Source organism: Charadrius vociferus, unplaced genomic scaffold (genome assembly GCF_000708025.1).
Source record: "Charadrius vociferus isolate BGI_N301 unplaced genomic scaffold, ASM70802v2 scaffold244, whole genome shotgun sequence".
Lineage (NCBI taxonomy): Eukaryota > Metazoa > Chordata > Aves > Charadriiformes > Charadriidae > Charadrius > Charadrius vociferus.
The window spans coordinates 5,091,004-5,113,526 of NW_009648822.1; the positions used below are offsets into that span (position 1 = coordinate 5,091,004).

Below are 22,523 nucleotides of genomic sequence, written 5' to 3' on the forward strand. Positions count from 1 at the left end.
GTGCTGGAGAAAGTGTGGGTAGAGCTCGGCCGAGTGCCGCCGCCGTGGGGCTGGGTGTCCGTGGGGAGAAAACCCCCTGTGCGCTGGGCGGCGTGGGGCACCTGGCTGCCGCAGAAAGTGAGGCCTTCCAGAGGGCCTCGAGAAGGAAGCAGTGTTAAGCTGTTGTATTTTCTAAATACGGGAGAGGTTTCGCTACCTGTAGCGTACCACGTTTCTCTTAGCTTCGATGTGCTGTATTGAAAACGTGGTTTATTTTTCCAAGGGGCAGTGCTGAAAGATATTATTTCTCCTACACGTGTCACTTTAAAGATTCTGCTTCTTTGTAGAAGCAAAACAAAAAAATACCACTAAACTTAGTTTAGGATTTTGGGGGGGGTTGATTTTGTGTATATGCGCCTTGTGTCCCATCTACTTGTCTTCTGCCCTTTTTTTTTGTTTTTTCCTAATTTATAAGCTTCATTGGGTTACTGTGAGGGCTCCAAAGTGTTACTCTGCTCCCCTGTCTCCCCTGATTTTTACTTACTGAATTAGCACGTGTTTGTAGGTGATTAATTTTAAATTTTTACTCTGCTTAGGAACTGGACTTTTATATATTGAGTAGCCCTAAATATATAACTAATAGGTTTTGGTTTTGAAGAACAAATACAACTTGCATTTAATACAAAATGATAGAGTAATTTGTGGTGATAAAATATCTGGTAGTTCACCAAACTGATTTTTGCTAATTTATTTCCATGTGCTTCCATTTCAGTGGAGTAGAAGCTAAGCAGCCCAACTCTGCCATCAGGAAATGTGTTAGAGTCCAGCTGATTAAAAACGGCAAAAAAATCACAGCTTTCGTTCCCAACGATGGTTGCCTGAACTTCATTGAGGTAATTTTCAATGGGTGACTTATAAAAAGGTGTATGTCACAGTAGAGAAACACATAATTGATGGGTTTCAGGGGATGGTTAGACAAGGGTTCACGGCATTCTGCACCACATGTAGCTTAAAGCTGTAGTGGTAGAGGCAGACAAAAAATGTGAGAAATGTTTTTGTACTTTCCCCTCCCTTAGCAAAGCCAGTTCTCAGCTGTGCTGCTGCAAGCTAAGTGTTACCTGGGCTTGTGTTTCCTTTCTCCAAAATACTGAAGGGGATAAGAGTCCTTTATTAATATATGTCTGTTGGTAGCCTTCAGTATTTCTACCCTTTCTTTAAATTGAGACACACCCTAGACTTGCTGATGTTATACATTTCAGAAGTATGTCCAGGTTTCAAGTCTGTCCCTTGGTAACTATGTGGCCTTTCCTTGCAGGAAAACGATGAAGTTCTGGTTGCTGGTTTCGGCCGGAAGGGTCACGCTGTTGGTGACATTCCTGGAGTTCGCTTCAAGGTTGTCAAAGTAGCCAATGTTTCCCTGTTGGCTTTGTACAAGGGCAAGAAGGAGAGACCAAGATCATAAATTTACATTAATTTGTCAATAATGTCAATAAAATTTTTGATTGGAAAAACGTCTATGCTTATTATTTAAGCCTTACAATTTTTTAATGTTTATCTGCAAGTGACATACCTCAGAGATTGGGGCATGCTGACTCTTTTGTTGTTTCCTTCTGTAAGAAATGCTTTGCCATTGAATGATGGAAGCAAGCCACAGCATCTTATAACCAGGAGGTGAGCGTGAAAAGCACTGTGTTGCCAAATGTACCTTTGTGTGGTGTGGAGCAGCAGAGCTGTCTGCCAGGAGCTTCAGAGGTTTACTTCATAGAACCAAAGGGTGTTCTAGCACTTCGTGGACTGTGCCTGATGGCCAGCACCTTCATGAGGGCTTCTTCAACTTAATAGAGTAGTGACTGTCCTGTTAGGATGGACTGATGGATACCTCTGAGGCCTCTGTCCCCTCATAAACCTTTCTTCCCCAAAGCTGTTATGAAAAAGGTCCCATGTAACAATATCTGGACTGTTAGGCTGCCAGTTGTGCAGAACTGTCAAGATTTTGAAGCTTGGGTCCACAAATGATGCTAACACTGAGCTAAGGAGCTCTGACCTAAGGAAGCAGGCTGCACTGTAGGAGAAGAGAAAGTTCTACAGTGTTTGCTTTATTGCCGATGTATTTTGTGGGGGCTGGAGTGCTGCGAGAGCACTCCAGGGAGCACACTGTCACCCTGGCACATGTGGTACACTGCGGGTGACATGTGCTAGATGCACCAAAAGTGAAAGTGGGCTAAGTATTGCTTTGGTGTCACAGCCTTAATGATCCTAAGGGGGCTGCATTGTCATGAATCAGTGTATTGTTAGGGATGGCTTCAGTGGTGGAAGGGGTTGGGGGAGTAAGAAGTTTACTGCCACATCTCACAGTAAAATTAAGTTCCCTTGTTTTCCAATGTCAGTAAAGGTCTGGAGCAGGTATTTCTTACGGGATGTTAGTACAGCATTCACAGGTGGAACAGCTGTACAGCGTGAAAGAGTTTGTCAGGCAGCAGGATTAAATCTTGCATCTCTGTTGGATCTGCCTGTGGCCTTTTGCTAGGCATTCAGTATTACTTTTTTTTTTTTTTTTTTTTGCTATTGATGCATAATAAGTCTTAGATGTTAAAACTCCAAGTATTGAAAAGAGTACAGATCGCGTCTGCTACCCTGAACACTTTTTTTTTTTTTTTTTTACAGAGGGAATTGTAGTTTTATAAAATACCACTGTACTCTACAAAGAAAGATCAATTGGTCTTGCAGGAGCACAGGATAACTACTTTTTCTTTGGGCACTAAGTAGTTCAACTATCACATAACTCATGTGAAGGTGGTTGGTTGTAGCGGTGGTTTTGGGTTTTTTTTCAGAGCCTAAAGTATTCTATATTACTCCCTTGTTTTTGCCGATCTGTTCAGTGGCTGAGTGTAGATACTGTTTGAGGGATGTTTGCATTAACTGTAATAAATACTACACAATCCAGACCTCGATTATCAGACTCAATCTTTTTTAGAGGAAACGAGCTGCTGGAATTTTATCTTCAGTCATCATGTCAGTCATAAAACTGTTCCCATAGGAACCAAAATGAAATTTCTTACTGCTAGGTCTGGCCAAAAAAACCCAAAAAAAGTATTTTTTTCTCTGGGACTATTAAATTCATCAGGAATCAAAACATCCCCTCAAGCAAGTTGGGAGGAGAAATTGCATGAATTTTAATGTGTATTTTGGAAGGCCTTCCTCAAATTGAAAATGGTTACTGTAAATGTTGAAGATGGTATTTATTCATGGTCTTCAAATGATGACAGCAGTTCTAGTTTCTAGTGTGGAGACAGGCAATGGCACCTGACACACAATTCATCAGGTTTAGGTCCTGAAGGGATTATTAAACTATTTATCTTACCTAATCTCATCTCTGTCCTGCTCAGCCCGTAGAACTTCCCCCAGTTCCTCTCATGTTAAGTGCAAATTAAGTCTAACTAGTTGGACTTGGGCAAGTCTGCCTGATTGGAAGACGCCTGTTTCTTTTAGCGCATTCCAGCTGTTCTCACTTAACTGCTGTGTGACTGACTTGATTGTGCCTTTGAGTAGGGCTTTCTGGCTTTCTTTGCTAGACTAAAAAAACTTCTAAATAGTTGGGGGGTTTTATACTTTTCAAAGATGTCTGCCATAATCAAGCTATTTGAAAAATGGAAGTATTTCATCTTCAATCTGTATTGTAATTCTCTCTGTATTGCCCAGTTTTCAACATCACTTTAAAATGTGGATGCCAGAACTAATACAGAATTACAGAACAGAACATCAACAAAGAAGCCAACACATCCCTCTGTATTGGCCTTTAAATCATTGCCAGAGCTGTTCTGTCCATGCTTGCACTCGTGTATCTTGAATTTGGGCCCTTGAAAGTACATTTTTCATGAAGCTTATAATGCAGTGCTGGGTTACTTTTTTCATGTTAGAGCTATTTTATGCAATAAAACCTCAAAATATTTATTTGGCTGAAGGTAGAGTGTAAACAATTCCCTCATTATAATCATAATTCATCTGTGTGTTCTTCCGAAAAGGTTCTGCTTCAATTAGTATTCATTAATTTATATAAAAAGGAAGTAAAATTTAAGAACAGATTGAGAATCTCTACTTGTGGGTATTTTGTGGCTTAGTCATCTGGGGATTTGTGAGATTTGGATTCCAATCCTGGTTTGGGCGCAGAAGCGATGTTGAAGTTGGGTTTCTCTTACCCTTTTAAACGCAGAAGCCCCTGTCACAATGCGACTGGCTCTCGCCGCAGCCCCTTCCCAGCTGTATGGGGAACTCCGGATAAGCATCTCTCTTCGTTCTGGGAGTAAGACTCCCTCTGTTGGAACCTGACTTAAATACCCTTGAAGATTTTGACTCCTTGACGAACCTTGGACGCAGTGTAAATGCACCGTACCTGTAGCGCACTTCAGTCAACGAGCACGTGGGAGCGTAAGTGAGGAGGTTGGGTGGACCATGCCATCAGATATCTCAACCGCTCCCTGGCGTAACCAATATCACCGTTTTTTCACTGTACTTTCTGGTTTCCTAGCCCTCCTGTTTTCTTGGATGGTGGAGCGTTAACTGCTTGTAATTTTTTTTCTTTCATGCAACGATATGTGTTTCTGGATGTGTTGTTCTCTTTTCACCCACAATTTTATGCGGATGGATTTTGAGGATCTTCTGCATCTGCCCAGTATTTCTTACAGCTTCACTTAATCAAAGCTACTGTTTATGCACAGTAATTTCAACCATGCTTTTGTATGCTCAGAGATCCCAGATATGTCCTTACCATGTCTCCTGTGGCTCTGTCTAACGCTTCTGTGAAACCTAGAATACATGTGCAGTAGTGAGAGGTAGCACATAGTGGAGATGCATACATATTCTACTACAAAGTCTATAGATATGTCTACTACAAAGTCTGCCTTCATCGCGGAGCAGAACAATGCGCATGGACAGCCAGGTTTGAAAGCATCGGCTGCCATCGCTACAGCTATATTTACTAATGATACGCATCAAACCAACTGCAGGTACATGTGTGAGAGAAATCAATTGCGTGCAAAACAGCTAGAACGTCACCATTTTTTTTTCAGGTGATCCTTGATTACAATAAGACTGGAAGCTACTGGATGACCAAACCGGAACGTTGAAGTATGACTCACAGCTTGCAGACCTAACAGCAGGTCCTGGTGGAAGAGACAGATCCCAGCCAGCTCATTTAATCTAGATACCATGGTCTCATGTATGCAAATGTTATCCTACACAACTGCTGGTGTTAGAATTCCAGCTGAATTTCTACAGCAGATAACATTACTTCAACTACAAAAATCAGCAGCTTTCATTTTGTTATTCTGGCAAACTGTTTGGGTTTCTTATTTTGATTTGCTTTTCTTGCGTAGGGCTGCCAATAATACACCTTCAAAAGAAAGGATTTTACTGCAGCCAGTGAAGAGGACTATCAAAGTCCTCGCGGTTCAAATTCTAACGTCAGTCTGCCAGTAGAGGAGATGAAGATTTATCCGCAGGTAAATGGAGCTAGACCTGTTTCCAAAAGTAGGGCATTGTCATGAGGTAATCTTGCCACTAGATGTTGCTATCAGTACAATGAGGGGAAAGCTGAAACAAAAAGCGTAAGCCAAGAAGTTGTTTATGGGGACTTTAACAAAGGAAATATTCAAAATGGGAAATTTAGCTTTTACCTGATTCAGTGAGTTCCCATTAGGAAAATGGGACACTTACTGCCTTGTTGCCTTTGCGTACCTAAACGGTGGGTAGATGCTACAAGAAGCACAAGAGCTTCTGGAGTAAATTCACCTGAAATCTTGTTAGATCAAAAACATGGAAGAGAAGAACACAGGTGCTTATTACTGCATGAAGCGTGTGTACATTTTACAGGTTTAGTTGAATTAGGAGCTTGTTTTGTGGTTTTTTTTTAAACTTCCTGCAATGCAGTGAGACAGCTATTGAGGTGAATGGATAATAGTAACTACCAGGGCTAGGAGAACGCAAAGAACTAGGAGCAGGACAAGTAAAGCATGAAGTTATTAAAGGTAGTTGCACATTTTGAGTTGCATTTTATTATTTGTTTTACAAGCACATTTAGCACATGACATACTCAACACTTGGGCACCAGGATTCTTCTAGCACGTGTGTCCATGGATTCTGTCAGCAGCCAGGAATAACTTGTGTGATCTGTAGGCTGTAGAAAGAAGTCAAAGGAAGAAGCGCCACACCAGACCTCATCAACAAGTCACTATTAGAGCAGGTCTAAGCCTAATAAAGCAGTGTTGAAACTACGCGTTACACAACCCAAATCCTCCATAACAGAAGAGAATCCACAGAGACCAGAGAAGAGGTGAACTCATGCAATAGATCCAGCAGTCCACGTTTCTAATTCATTAGCAAAGCATGTGTAAATATTAAAAGACTAGGCTAACCATACGAAGCTAACAATACCTGACAGCTAGGAGAATGAACTTCACAAACCCTGGAGAAGCAATTAACGCCTGGCGGAGTGAGGCCTGGCTGGAATCCACCAAAATTCAGCTGAGGACTTCGGTTTGGATCAGGTGCAAAGGAAAGAAGGATTAGTTTACTTCCACAGTTTGGCAAACCTTTTTCCCTGTGTTCTGCCCTGCTGTGGGGTCTACCTGTCCCTGGACATGGAGTCGCATCAACTGCAGCGCTTGCTCAGCAGAAACAAAAATCATTAAGACTGGCTTCTGCTTTTTAAGGTGATGTATTCCAAAAGAGACATCGGGGATTGATCCTCGTGATGCAAATGACTGCTGGTGAAAATCTCCTTACTGGGATTCTTCTCTATCTATAGCCTAATCCTGGGCAGCAACAAAGGTGGGGAAAGGAAGCACCTGAATAGCATCTCACTCCATCTGGGCTCTGCTGCCAAGGCTAATAGCGCATGGCCGCCGAACCCAGCAGTGCACAAAGCACGCAGCCTAATCCCTTCAGACAGGGCTACTGCTTCCCATGTGCTGTACGAACAACAGTACCGAAAAACAGCACTACAGGAAAACATGTTGTTTTCTAACAGGCTTGAGGAAAAAGGTGTTCAAGGCAAGGTTCTGTAACACCATTCTCTTTTCAAACACAGCAGTAAACTCCTCTCCCGCCTGAAGTTGAGATTCATCTTCAGCAGGTGACAGTTACAGCAAGCTCTCCAGTGGTGAAGTGAAAGCTTCCTTGTGGTGCAGAGTTTTTTAGGGCTCTAATGAAATCTAGGACATAAAGATAACAGGTGTGACACCCTCCTAATTCTTTTTGAGCACTCAATACATGGTTACTCTCTTCAGGGCTACTCTCCTAGCTCGACTCTGTATCAGCCTGGCTTTTTAAATCTAGGAATTAAAGCTGCAGGTACTTGACAGGGCAGTTTTGCAACTACGAACTTCAGATAGACATTTTTTTACTCTAGACAGTAAGAACTTACTGCTAAGAAATGCCCGAAACTCTCTGAAACACTTTTAAAAGCCTACATTTTACTAAAAATATGCGCAGATACTCATACATGCCCTGTTCTCTAGAAGAGAGTATTCTGGAGGAAACAGTTGTAACTTCACGGTTCAGAGGAAAGAGCAATCGTTTTTCCTTTGTGCTGGAACTGAAACACTATGCAATAAAAATATAGATGTCCAAACAAACTCATTAAACCATAATCATAGCAAATGGCAAAAAAAAAAAAAAAAAAAAGAGTTATTGAAAAAGTTTTGCTGAAATTCATGGAGTTGCAACAAGGATTGATATTGATTACTTCACTCTATACAAGTCTAATTCACTACCTCAATAGTTACTGTTGTGAAAACAAGCATGCAACTTGGCCTACGGAATGTTTATTTTAGTAGCCAAAACCAACCAACTACAAACCTCCTGGCAGACGAGATGGGGGTTAAATCCTAACCTGATCATGCTGACACAAATGAGGGATTATGTAGGTAGCAATTGCATTCCAAAGAAAAGCATATTCTTGGCTTACTTGAACACACAAGATTCATTCTTCTTGCTGATTCTTGTAACCAAGGGCAGGTATGAGTCAGTTCTCTTAAAAAGAAGTCCCCAGAAGCAATGGTCCTCAATATGTCTTCCCAGATTAGCAAGGATGAACGACTGAGCAAATCTACAAAACTATTTGGAACTGGAAATTTTCTTTTTGGTAAGCTGCAAGATTTTAGTAAGGTATGAAGCAAAACCCTGAGTTCGTATCTAAGGGTCTTCAATAGACTCACTAAGTAAAATTACAAAATAGTGCTGCAATTAACTTGATTTTGAAATAAAATAAGACTTTTGTACATAAACATACTGTATAAAATATCCTATAAATCATTAAGGCACAGATGCAAATGGGAAATTAGAAGCCTGCCTTCCACTTAAGCCATTAGAAAGTAGATCTCTATACAGGATTATATCTGTCCTTGATCCCCACCCCAATATTTATGTTATCCTGTATTTGTTTTCCAATCTAAGCCTACGGTATTTGTACTAACGGAGCTGAATTTTCATCTAGTGGTATTCTAGACACATTCAGGGAAGCATTGATACTGATGATGACACTGCTCTGTTACTTGTTTATGGTGTCAGATGGTTAAGAATTGCAGCAGGGCAGGGGAACGGCCAGTGTGCTTATCCATTTCACACTCCCCATTACCACCACCGTGCCTCAGTAACTGCAGGAACAGGGCCAAAGCACTGGCTGGGAACAACTTGAGCGTCCAGCCAAGTGAATGTATGGTTATAAGATATTGAGGAGGTAGAGTGATTGCTGGGAGAGGACGTCTAAGAGTTAAGAGTGGGACTATCAGGACATTGGCAAAACCGTATCCCACTGTGTGCAGCCATCCACCAGACAAGTGCCTAGGGTTGCTGCTGACAGAGGAAATTTTAAGTCCAGTACAATGTGCAATGTCCTGTCCAAATAATACTTGATTTTGTTTACAAATGATAAATTAAGGTAGAAAGTAACAGGCATTGAGAATTCTCGCATGTAAAAGAAAAGTATTTATTTCTCATTTACATACAAATTCCACTTTTCTTGCAATCCTTGAAAAAAAAAAAGAGAAGATTAGGGTGCAACGGAAGGCTGATGGAATGGAGAAAGTGACTGGAGTCTAAGTATCCCAGACTTATTTCGTATTTTTTTTCTTTTGTCTGTAATTACAATCTTTAAGTTACTCTGTCCCATGTACAGTGTCACATGGATGAGATGCTGATATTTGGAGTAGGGCAATGACACTTCACAGGCTTGCAGTAATAAGTCTTGCCTATAGTGAAAGAACCCAACTAGTCAAATCCTATCATACTGTTTTACCACAGTCTCTGCTTCCAAGACAGAAACGGGAAGAGCCAGTCTCCAAGAAACGCCTATGAAACTATGCTTATAAATTTTGTACAGCAGCATCTTAGCAGTTGAATCTTCTCAAAGTCTAACAAATAGTAATGAAAATAATATTCAGAGTTGCTTCAGGCCCTTTTCTTCTCCTTTATCAAGGAACAGCTCTTGCCCATATGAGAACACTAAAACCAGCATTTCAGCTGTAAGTTATTACAAAGCCACTCCGTATTCAGGATTGCATTTAATTATTTCTATTGTTTAAAAGAGGAATTTCTTCTGTGTATTCAACCCTGAGTGCAGTACCAGGTAACATCTGTGACGCTTTGGGAAAATGAGCAAAACTGATACTGAGATATGCTGATGGTTGTATTCAGCATTCAGTGCTGATGGTTTATAGGGAACAACTCCATCAATCCTTTCCGCTTCCCTGATCCTAAGGACAGCAGGAGCTAATTCGGACCATGGTTTAAATAAAGCTACCTGAGGCCGGTTCTAAGTTATACAGAGAATAAAGGTCCCTAGGGCTAGCCAGCAGAGTGTGTGTGCGCCGATGTGCTGGATTGAGGCAGGAGAAGCAGACAGAGAGCTGCCTAGCAATGCAGGGCTGATTGCTTTCACTCCTCTGTTCCAGCATATCACAAATGAAGATCACAGAGCAGGGATGAACACTATCAGCTCTTAAGAATGCTGTTGTCTGCTTTTTTTTTGTTGTTTTTCCTCCTGTGTAAGTCTCCTTTAAATTCAAAAATGGGCTATGGATGCAATTATCAAGCATATGTTAGCAAAAGTGTTAAAAAAGACAATGTAGCTACTGTCACAGTACATGAATGGAAAGCCGTATTTTATAAATCTTACATGGAAAAAATGGCCTTTCAGGTTGTTATGATCCAGACCAGGATAAGTTATGTGCTTTCATTATTAATTCCAAATGGCTGGCAAAAGAATTCTGCACCAATGGAATTTTGAAAACTGCACTGTATTTCAATCCACCAATAACATATGATGTAAGTTAAAAATATGCAACCAATCAAAATATCTGAAAACTCAGAATCTGAAACCCGATGTGTTTCACATTTCCAGCTCTGATGTGGCATACGTTGGACTGTGGATGGAAGTGACATATTGCTGAACATATAAAGTAAAATCTGTAATTCCATCTCAACTGCTCAGGACTTGTGGTCTGGTTTATACTGCAAATAAAATGTGACTGGGAAAGAATCCAAGATGACTTGTATGGAAGTTACTTCTAATCTGTTTTTCACTGATTGCACTACTATGCAATTCCTACTTGCCCAAAATTCAACAGCTGTCAGGGGAGGCTTGCACAAAGACTGTAGGATGAGGACCAAACCTGTGAACAACTACTAGCACAATGAGAAATACTAATTGACTACAACAGCAACTCCCACAGGGTATGGCGAAGCTTCCTTTGGAGGCAGTGAAGCACAGAAAAGCCAGATGTTCTTATGCAATAGCATGAGGCACCTTGAACTCCAGAACTGCAGATGTAGACTGTAAGTATTCTGTCTACAACCCTGATCCTGTCTGTTCCCTGAAGCATGACATACACAAAATATTCTCAGCAAAGTATTATTCAGTTCTTGGGTTAGGATATTCTGTTTGTGGTGTGGAACACGAGGATGGTCCATGCATCAGCCTGTGATGGAGAAAGTAGGTTCACATAGTGGAGAAGGTGGTCCCTAGGCGAAGTAGTCTCAGCCCATACAGTGATTGCCACATCCTACAAGTATTTTGCTGTACATATCCTCACAGATGGTGCAGATTTTCTAGAGACGTGATTTTAGTAGATAAGTTTAGCAGATCCAAACCCAGCATCTCAACTCTGAATCAAGGCTTGTGCATTTGTGTGCAGCGTTACCAAGGCCGTAACCACAGTAGAACAGAGGTAGGAAATTAGTGGCTTCAAGGGGTCAATGCAATCACAAGGGAGTTAAGGTCTTGGTGATGCTTGAGAGTTGTTATCACAACTGCAGCCAACTCTTAGATCTTCGACTGTAACCAGGCAAGTTCTTGCCAGAGAAAGAGCCATGAACAGTCATCTTTCCACACTGCATTGCTTACCAGTCCGGAAGGATTCCTTTGTTTGATTTCATCCACAGGAAAGTCTGCAGTGGCTTTACTACAGCTAACCATCATCTGTCCTTCAGCTCAGAGGTCTGAAGTGGAGACATCAAACAGAAAAAAGAAAAGAGATTAAATTAAAATCACTGTAGCAGAGGTATGCTAGATCACACCACCAACCATGTGCAGGATGGACCACCATAAAATGCTTTCACACACCTCAGAAAGACCACAGGACATCAGGGACCTTCTGACAGTCATGAAGTGTGTTAGCAACGTGCCAAGCACATCTCTCTCAGTGCAAATTTTCATTGCAAAGTAAAGCAACAAGGCAGCCATGTAAGCAAAATATCAAAAGGTGAGTCCTAAATGAACTGAATTAAGAGCTCCAAAGGAGAAGATAATGTTTTTCCCAGTTATACATCTGATCTTTTTAATTTCATAGGATGATGGGAGAGAAAAAAAGTTATTTCATTTTCTCTTACCTTTCAACTGAATCAGCATTTGTATCCTGCTCAGGTGCTAGTTTTGCATAACTCAGGGGTAGATTTAAACCCACAACTGGGCCTACAGTACTGAGCCATGATATAATGTAATTTGTGTGTCTAGGGAAAAAAAACAACAAAAAAGCACCATAAACATATTATGCCAACCTTTTCTGAATTGCAGACACACTTGACAGTCATAAAGTAACTTCAAATGGGGATATTCTTTCACTTTATCTGTATCAAATATATTTTAAATTTTAGCCCTTAGGTGACAATCCAGAATCTTATTCTACTTGGACCAAGGAAGTTGTTTTGACCATTTCCACTTCCCGGCTGATTTACTTTATCTGCATAGCATAAAGCCATGCAAGGCATAGTACTATTTCTCACCTGTTCTGTTTCTGTGAACCAGCCAGTATAGATGACATGAATTCATTAGTCCGGCAGGGGTGCAGAACAAAAAATGGCTGCCCAAGTAAGGGGTGCTCCTAAGACAGAATATCAGTTGTTTTATTGTGCAAGAAGAAAACAGAAAAGACACCATTTGCATTTGGAAAAGACAAAACATGGGACAATTAATCTTTGACGCAACTTTCGCATTTCAAAATCTAACGCACCATTGCCCTTCTACCAACAGCCATTGACAAATTAGTATCTGAGACCATATTCTCTCATCTTAAAAGGGAGATAAGATTACCAACCAGGCTATGCCACTATTTTAGTTAAACTGTAATGGTTTTCAAAAGTAACTCAAGTTATCATGTCAGCACTACCTGAATGCAAGTATGCAAAGCTACTGTGTGCACAAGTACCTGATCAAATATAATACATAAAACAAATCCTCTTTAAGAACCTTGACTCTCTATCCTTGTGTCTTCTCAAACTGGTGCTGGGAAGTAAACACAGTTTTATTTGGAGCCTGTGAGGGGAAGCGAAGGAAGAATTACGAGCCCTCAAGGTGGCTTTAACTTCCACGAGGTGGCGTATCTTCATTTTAGGCTATTCTACAGACTAATGTCCTATAACGAACGGTTGATCTTCAAGAAGCACAGTCAAAACTGTGCTGAGGAAAAAAAGAAAATCACTTAGCGACAGTTAAGTTTGCAGTCAGATACACTCCCTACAACATGATAAGACTCTGTCTGTTCCTCTACACCTTCACACTGCACATGGTGCTGCTGAAAACTCAATCCAATGCTCCATAAAGTTTCCACTTTCATCTCTAGCCGGCACTCGAACAGAATACGTGTTCTGACTTAATCAAGCTTGCACTCAATGCAAAGCCACAACAGTGATCTCATCAGCTCTTACATGGGTGATACCACGAGATCAGCGTATCTGGCTGTCTCATGCACCATGCCCTAGGGAAGAGATTTTCCTTTAATGCTGCTGAGGTCACTGCTACTACTGCTGCACCAAAATAAACAAGTCCTGCCTCATCCCCACACACAGTAAGGGGCATAACAACACAGGAGGGAATGGCTATAAGGGGATTCCAGACAAGAAACACGTCAAATATGAAAAACCATAAAAGCCTGTTAAAGCTCGGGACTCTGCCGAAGCTGAGAAGCACACGACGCACAGCAGCAGAGTGGGGAGAAGCAGGCATGGACCAAAAAAAAAATTCCTCATTCAGCGATGTGAGCCTGGTCCCCTGCACTAAGCTACTCGCCAGAGCCATGGCAGAGACTGACTAGGAGGATTAACGTGATGGGTGTTTTATCATGGGTAACGACCCTTTTCCTTAGATATGCTTCTTGTGGTGGCTATGTTTCTCGATGGCAAAGAAGAAGAAATACTAAATTTATGCTCCAACACAGATTTCCCTTGTCCAAGCTGATACAGTTGTAGCCAGCCTCCCCTGGCTCTGTGATGGCATTTTACCTTAGCACGTAGTAAACTGCTGCACTGGAGAAAAGATGCTCACTAAGTGTTCCTGCTACACTGCAAAAGCTCCTTCTCCAATCCCTTGCCTAGAAACAAAACCCAAATCCTGGCCTGTCACGGTCAGAAAATAGGACATGTTCTATATTATTAAATATCAAACAGGGTCTCTTACAGCTGAAGCACACTTGGTTCTTATGCTGAAAATCAACTCATGAGGATCAATCATTTTGTGTCTAAGACAACTTTAAAAAACTTTCAGAAGCTTCAGAACATACAAAAAATAATGTTCAGAAAGCTTTGTTTTACACTGCAATGCAAACAGGTAACTTGCACAAGAATGCTACCATCTGCTGTTGGTAAAAGTGAACTGATGCTGTTTTCCATTGAGAAAAAGCAGCAGTTTGAACTAAAAATCCTTTCTAATTATCTGCTAGCTTAAATTAGCTTAGGTCTTCAAATAATTCTAGAAAATGCATAGATTCTGCCAATAATATTCCTCAAAGAGAGAAAAAAAAAAAAAAGACAGTTAGTATTTACAAAACTATTAAGCAAAGGAAAAAAAAAGTAGATTAAGCAGCAATTTCAGCCAACTCCCTTACACAAAGAAAGAGCATAAAGAGGGAGCACACACTCCCAAAAAGAACACAGAAGATAATCTGGGCTTTAAGTGACTTAGCACACTGAACATGGCTTAAAGATAATTCCCAAAGCTGAATATTCAGTCTGAAGTCACTCCCAACCATCCTTTCACCTGGTATTTGATTCTATCCTGCACTTCTTTCTTCAGCAAACCACCAGCGAGTGACAAATGGAGGCCAGATTTGATTTTTTAAGATAGCTTATTAACTTTATATTCTACAACTTTCTTCCTTTAGTCCTTCCTCTTCTTACAATATGACAGAATGACACTGAAAAAATTCCCAAACTCTAAGAAGTAGATGTCCGTATGGAAAAGCATTGAGTGCCTTGCTACTCAGTTTTTCAAAAGGGTAACATCCTTGGTCCCACCGCCTTTGTCATCAATCTGTGACTCATGAGCACCTCACAGAGGTGAAATCTCTTCACACTCCAAATTCCCTGCAATCTCTCCTCCATTCTTCTTGAACAGGTGGAAAGGCTCGCTCTTCCTCTTTGAATCCAGCAGATGTAAAGGGAGAGGTTTTTGCTACAGGACTCAGCCATCAGCTTCTGGGTTGATACAAAGGCTCTGAGGACACTTGGTCTTCGTTAGTCAAACCCCCTCCACAGCTTGTCTCCTTATTCTTCGAATTGTCAATGGTTGCTTCATACACTTCCTGGACTAACAGCTGTGCCAGGGTGGTGTAAATCTCACTATAATCCACAGAATTTTGAATGGCAACAATGAAATGACCCAGGGGTTTAGCTGAACTCATGCTGCTCCTTGGCCGGGCTGTCAGAATGGCATGCATTGTCTGCACATCCAGGAAGAGATGCTTTAGTTTCCATTTAGCATGGTATTTTTGAAAACTGAGCACTATCCCTTATTTGTTCACCTCTAATCCAGGAAACCGAAGTTCATTATTACACAGACCCTTCAGCCCTGGAAGTCCACAGGCATGATGTCATGCAAAACAACTGTGTCCAAAGTTGGAATTTTTCAATAAGCTTGCTGCGTGTATCTTTCTTACCCTAAACAAAAGGCATGAAACTGCAAGAATGCCATGCTGTTTATTCAAAACCTGCAAGACAGGAATATGTCACACACTTATAGGAAAAACACAAAAGCAGAAGAGATTAAAAGAAATCCTGAGCCAAGACCCATTAAGAAGGAGCTTCCAAAAGGGGAAAAGGCTGAGGTAGGGAAGAAAAACTGTTGAGCACCAGGGAAAACACTGTGAGAGCATCAGATCTGATTTAGTCAAATCCTAAATTCCAAATCCTGTACATAATGGCATCCCCATGCGGCTTTAATGTATACTCCAGGTTAAATCACTGACACAGCAGCTCTGAGGAGGAAGTACCGGACAGCTGCCAATAAAAATGCAAGAGTTATCAAAGCCCTGGATGATTTCAGAATTGGTAACTGGCTACAAAGCCTTTTCATTGCCAGGTCACCAGTTCAGATTTGGCCCAGGCTGGTGGTAGCTAGAACTCATTAACGTACAGCAGCTGTATATGCAACTGCCAGGTTTCGCACAGTCAAAGTGGCATTAATTGGTGCCCTAGCTGGTAGTCACTGCAGACGAGCCCAGAGCTGAAGATGGTGGTTTACCTTCTCACTGCAGCGGGCAGTCCCTGTAGGTTAGCTCTGAAGTCCTGAAAGAGAGAGGGCTTTGTATCTGCAGCACAACGAATCCCAACTCCTTCTCAAACACCATCCAAAGTGTGAGAATAAATGAAAGTTTGTGCTGCACCAGCTCCGTGAGCATATTTACTACCTGCCACAGTCATCTGGTGGAATGATGATATTCCACATACAGTGAAATGCATCCTGAGCAAAATATTAGGGAAGCAAGACTAGCCTTCAGCTAGCCTGATCCATGAGCCAGTCACATGAAAAATATAAAGTCCTACTGGCACTTCAGGCAACAAAAAAAAAAAAAAGAAGAAAAAAACCACCCACTTTAAATAGTATAAAAGAGTATTCCCACTGCTAGACTTCTAGTTTACAATTAATCTTTTTCCAGTTGGTCATGTCGCAATGCACTTTAGAGAGTAATGTGTGAGAGTTTCAAGTCAATTCTCACAATTACTCGCTGGCACTGTACAGCAAGAACCCATTTGCGGGTTGCCCACAACTCTTCTGGACAGTGATACGCTGACACACAGTTTATTTGAACTCAACAGCATTATTTTCTTGTATCTATCTATGATCTTGTAGCTGTCTATGAGGCTGATTCATAACACTGTCTGTTCAGCACCGCACACTGGAGTCCATCATGCATCTGCATATCCCTCCGAGTCTGACCCAAACTTCATGGGAAGTAAAATTTTTACAGGCCACAACTAGCTCCAGGGAATTTGAAAGCTCAAAATGTTGCTTTATTTATTTTCTGCAGAAAGACCTCTTTACTTGGCGACTTCACGTAAGATTTGTAACGATGTTCTGCACCCATTTCTGTAGCCATTACCTCAACTCCTTCCATACAAAACCATGCAAGAGATACACAGATGAAAGATGTGAAACATTTCATCCAGTAGTTTGAAAATGAATGCAGTTTTGTTCAGGAATGCGACACAAGATTGAATTTAACTGACCACGGGCAGCTCAACCGCTTACTATTCATTAGCTGCACAACTATAAACATCCGTGCACAGGTGCTGAGCTGCCTCGGTTGTGAGGTTAAACCTCTTTCATTGAGGTTTATCTTAGACAGTGTGCCTGAGCCCTCGGCAACAACACCGAAAAATGAATGCTATGGGCTCCCAGAGGACTGAAAAATATTTCAGTTGAACAGCAGCTTTTTCTGTGTGGTGTCAGAAGGCCTCTTCCCATCAAGTCCATCAGGGACGTGAAGGCTTGATCAACCATCCTTCACCTCTCCATGTTCATTTACTAGTGAAACTGGACTGTCCCTCACACAGTCCGCAAGAGTTAAGACGTAAAAAAATAACTTCATCCCCTCTCTGCGCAGTGCCTATAGCACAGCGAGATGTTAAGATATGAATCCGAACAGTGGCAAAGATTGGGTAGTTCCTAAGTACAAGTATAACTAAGTCTAAAACTTCTGTCAGATTGGATTATGTCACTTTATCAAGCAGTGCGTATAGGAAATACTATCCATGTCAGATTTAAATTAAAAATAAACATTACTTCAGGTAACGGGTAATTGCCCGTAGGTATCTGTACTGTGCTCTGCTCTTCTCTTCCCCAGCCAGCAGGTATTTTGTTGTCAGTACATCTCTTGTAACAGCACCATTTATTTTCTCTGTCATAACTGGAGCTCTTCCAGTAGTAATGGCTTCTATTTTCTCCAGTGCTACATTAAACTGCCTTCCAGCATCCATCATAACATTTATGGTCTCTCCATTTATGATAGTGCAAGGGATTTGTGCCTGAAACTGCCTCTTCCCTGATCCAGTCTGCACGATGTTGCTTTGCAAAAATAAATTCATGGAGGGGTGTCAAAACTTCCATGCTGGTTACTACCACCAAACACCACAGCCAGGACCAATTCTTTTCAGACATTTTCCCAGAAGTGTTCACAATCCACTGGGATCAGGTCAGAAAAAGAAGGCAGGATTAATAAAACATGTCCCCCGTAATCTCTTCCATTTAGGGAAACAGAAATAGTGATGCCAGAATAAAGAAGTTGCATGCTCTTCCCTTTTCACCAATTTTTGACCACACTTACTGAAACAAATGCCTGTTTTTAAGCAAAAATCCTTCACACAGGATTTATGTTCTTGAATTCACAGTCTCTCTTCTTCTTCATTCATTATTTTTATATATCAATAATAACTTACTTGTTAACAAAATCTAACTCTACTCATTCAGAAAGAAAGCAACAAAATTTTCCTCATCAGCTTGACTGTGTGGCCACAACCAGAACAGTAACTGTGCACATGTGGAACCTTAAACCGTCTTGAACTTGTGGTGAAAGGGATTACTTTATGCTTAAGTTACACATGTGCTCAGTTTTGGGTGTAAAAAGTGAGTAACGTTTTTATGAATGAGGGCTAGGGAGACTTTAAGCCCGAGCACTAAAGCCAGACGCATGTTGTGTTTACAAGGACCAGTAACGGTGCTTGCGAAGGCAGCAGAACAGCAACAGCTGTCAGAAGAAAAATGTTCCAAACTTCCGTCGCTCCTCTTCTCCTCACAGAAGATTTTCCCCTAATAATGGAATTACTATAACAGAAACTCTATTACTGTGGAATCACTATGTGGCAGATGCAATGTTAAGGAACTGTAATTACACAGGGAACTTTTTATCATCCTGAGAGAAGGTATAGATCATAGCAATAAAGATGTTGTTAGGATACTAATTGTATAGGGCTCCTCTACCCTACTGACACAGGTTGCAACATTTCTATTACTGCAGCCATTTCATAAAAATAATGTTTTAGTAATAGGATTGTTATTGGTTACAATTTGTAATTTAAAAAAAAATTCAGAGACGGCAAAATGGCTGTTGAAAGAAATGTGCTTCCTGTAATAGCCACCAACTCCAAAAAAGCCTAAAAAAAAGTCATCAACTCCAAAAAAGTCATTTATCCTAGCAGACATGTGATACAGTTTATTACCTGGGACAGGTGACATATTTATAGTTGCCTTGATTTCAATTTACAAGCAGAAGCCAAGCCATCCTACTGATATAACTGTGGAAAGTTTCTGTAACTTTGCTGTAAAACCGAGAGAAGCACTCCCACTGCTAAGCCTGTTGAAGATGAAACGGTGCACTTCTCGGGTGCTGAAGAATGACTATGAAAGTGCAACTCCCGCTGTTCTCCTGCATTTTCTTAGACAATCAAAATATATCTGCAATGGTGCTGAGCAAGGGAAAACTTGAAGGGACCCTGATGAGACAAAGAAGTACAAACTAGATCAAAAAAGCAAATTTCTGTCATTACTGAACTTCTTTTTGGAGGAAAAGGCTGCAGAGGGATTTTGATTTATGATCAGGTTCTTCTTTGCAGATGAGCAGTTGCAATTGCCCTTATGATTTAATGTATCTGGTCCCTGTGTATTTCAAAGGACATACCAACTAACTTTAGTGACAATTTTTTGTTAATACTTTTACTAGTACCAACCCCACACAGCCAACTAAGCCGGATCCTATCCTTCTTTCATCAAATATGAAGACCAAGCTGAAGAGGCAATTTTTTTTCTGAGGAAAATGGAGTTACTTTGGCGGATCCTACAATGCAAACGTATGAGGACCCTTAACACAGCCAGAATTTCTGTAAGATGAACCACTTTGTACCTGCTGTTTCAAATCCATCATAGCCACGAAGGTGGAAATGCAGGTTCTGAAGAAATGAACTCTTCACGGCACAAACTGCTCTTTTCATAAAGGATGTCTTAAAGCCCTGCTAATGTCATTAAGCCTGGCTGATCACGGCCTGAATGCCGCCTCTTGATGACAGCTTGCGATAAAACCACCTTTTCCTTCGGACAGAGCTCTGGCGCCCATGCTCCATGCACACATCACTTCTATATTGCTAACTTATTGCTACTCTTGTTGACAGCTGCGGCTTCTGCTGAATGTGACAGCTGAATATGTCTACAGTTCGATGCCACAAAAACATCAATCTTGCTTTTCCATTTTTAAAGCTATCAGAACTATCAGGGTGCATCCAAAACAGGAACAATACCTCAATCCACAATCTTTGAGGACAGCTTTACTTCTCTTGTACAATGTACCGTGCAAGTTAGAAAGTCACAGAAAAAGCTGGTTTCCCAGAAGTAAAGTGTTTTCAAGGGTGGCAGATGGAAATGGGTTTAAATTAGAAGTTTTACTTTAGTTTACTTTACATCTTCCCATTTTAGGTGTATTCAAAAGATAAATATATTCTCCATATAGTGATTTCTATAACTAGGACAATGACAACAACAGAGAAGACTGCCATAAGGTCTGATGTGCATATGCACTTTTTGTGCAGAGCAAACCTATTACTGTAATACTTGATACTACAGAATAAAAAATACAATAACCAGATGACCGAGACCTATTTTGTATTTCATCCCCAAAATCAGTTTATCTGCCTGATTCTAGAATATTTACAGTTTTGAGGGGGTGGTGATCCTTTTTTTACAATTTATAATTTTATTATTTTTTGAAAAGTTATTGAATAGCTACCACAATATCCTTGAAAGGCATACCTAAGAGGTAATTCAGGACAAGCACAACGTTAATCAAGAATAGCCAACACTGCTGATATTTATATGTCTATATATTTTTATATTTTTATGTTTTTATATATAGACTAAGGTTTGAATTATTAATTTTAAGAACAAGAGGAATCAAAGCACTAGATGACGCTCAGACAAAACTATGTTTTTAAAGCTTAAACTTCTCACAGGCATATAACTTGCATTTAGGATTCTTTAAGAAAACTTTATAGTTAAAATTGGCAGGACCATAGTTACATTGTCAAGAAATGGCATCTCAACCATTTTCCTAAGAAAATAAACAGATGATTCTTCTTCCATGCTTGCCAAAATAAGATTAATTCAGTTGTCACCATTTCAGTTATGTAGCATATAGTCTTAATTAATTACTATTTAAAATCTGTTCTTAAGTTAAGAGATTCATCTAAGGTGCAAAACTGAAAGATACACCAAGCTGTGGAATTATGGAAAAGATATTGGAGACAGATTTCCCACCCTGATTAAAAAATAGTAAGTTAAGGGAAAAAAACCAACATACTGGCATTTGATAAATGTGCCCCGAAAGGGTTCATTTTATAATCCCAGGGATTCCTGGATAAAAAGACACTGGGAAGAGAGATTTCGTAAGACTTTTGGGTTTTAAATATTGTAACCAGCAAATGGGATGGCATATATTCCTACCTCCTTTTTACTATTTATCAAGAAGGTGGTATGACTGATAGCTACAACAGTCAGAAGACAGACAATTACCACAAGGTAATCAATGGAAAGGCAAATTTCTGCTGCAGCAGAGCAGCAGAACACTAATCAAATATAAGGAGGCAATGATGTGTCCAAAGAACTGTGACTCAACCCTCATTTTGAGCTCAGGCGAAGGGAAGACTGTCTTTGTTCCTCTTCTCTCCATATAGCAGCAGATATCTGTGCCCCCCTCCTCCAGCCAAAGCACCTTACACTACCCACCATTTGAAACAACATCTGTTGGACCAAGTATTCTGAATCACTATTGAAACGGAATACCCAATGTTCTTACATGGACACTGTAGGACTGTCAATCTTCATGGCAATTCTCCTATTGACAGACTCAATAAAAGGATACAAACTTTGCACTATCTAAAAGTCAGTTCTGTCACAAGTTTGCTCAAGGTACTTATGGATGTCTATACGCAGCATGGTGAGCCAGAGGTTGAACAGGCATTAGCAATCACCGGAACAGCAACAAAGGCACAACAAAGGTGGGCAACAGAAAATGGCAAAAGGACACTGACACTGTCTCCTGCAAGGCTAAAGTGCCTGTCTCAGGACCGTAGCTAAATGTTTTGATGAAACTGGTGTACGGAGTTTAGAAAAGACTTTGATCACATCAGTGTCTGGGTCAACACAGGCCTGAAATGCCAAGCTCTCTTCTGAAAGCACAGAAGAGCTACAGCTTACAGAAGCTTGAACCCACCATTTTTATACGAGCCATAGCTCCCACTTTGCAGGGGGATTTTGGGTGGCCTCTCTCCTTATTCTTGAACCAGGCTGCTATGCAGTCAGAAATACAATATACAAAAAGAGGAGCCAAAAGGGGACTCCAGTTGCCTTTCAACTTCAAGGGCTCTCAGCTGGTTTTCTGAGCCTTGGAGATTGTATACAGCTTCATATACAAGTCTGACTATCTGGAGTCAATTCATATCCTTGGAGGAGTTCTCTTTCTTTTTTGAACCCCAGACTGCCTTAAAAACGTAAGAAGTGCCTGACTGGATTGGACCAATGGTCCATCTAGCAGTGCATCCCGTCTCCAACAGCAGCAGTTGGAATGGCTATTTCGGGGAACACGAGTCTGGCCTGTTTCTGTGGTTCACTCCCCTTGTACTGCTCCAGTGTGTCTGCTGTATTAAGGGTTATGGAGGACACATTCCTCCCTGGTAATTTTGCATCCGTTTATGGACAAGTGGTTTCATGAATTTGTGTAAATGCTTTTGAACTGCTG

General features: G+C 40.8%; 2 protein-coding genes across 2 annotated transcripts in view; one reads left to right on the forward strand and one right to left on the reverse strand.

Annotated features, from left to right (window-relative positions):
• RPS23 (ribosomal protein S23) overlaps positions 1–1,484 on the forward strand; it is a 6,113-nt gene extending 4,629 nt beyond the window's left edge. Inside the window, exons 4-5 of the mRNA XM_009886885.1 lie at positions 752–872; positions 1,295–1,484. Coding sequence (XP_009885187.1) covers positions 752–872; positions 1,295–1,441 — 268 coding nt within the window. The 3' untranslated portion in view covers positions 1,442–1,484. The remainder of the gene's footprint in view (positions 1–751; positions 873–1,294) is intronic.
• Positions 1,485–11,459: 9,975 nt separating this feature from the next.
• ATG10 (autophagy related 10) overlaps positions 11,460–22,523 on the reverse strand; it is an 84,046-nt gene continuing 72,982 nt past the window's right edge. Inside the window, exons 5-7 of the mRNA XM_009886886.1 lie at positions 12,256–12,353; positions 11,863–11,982; positions 11,460–11,472 (exon numbers count right to left, since the gene is read on the reverse strand). Coding sequence (XP_009885188.1) covers positions 11,460–11,472; positions 11,863–11,982; positions 12,256–12,353 — 231 coding nt within the window. The remainder of the gene's footprint in view (positions 11,473–11,862; positions 11,983–12,255; positions 12,354–22,523) is intronic.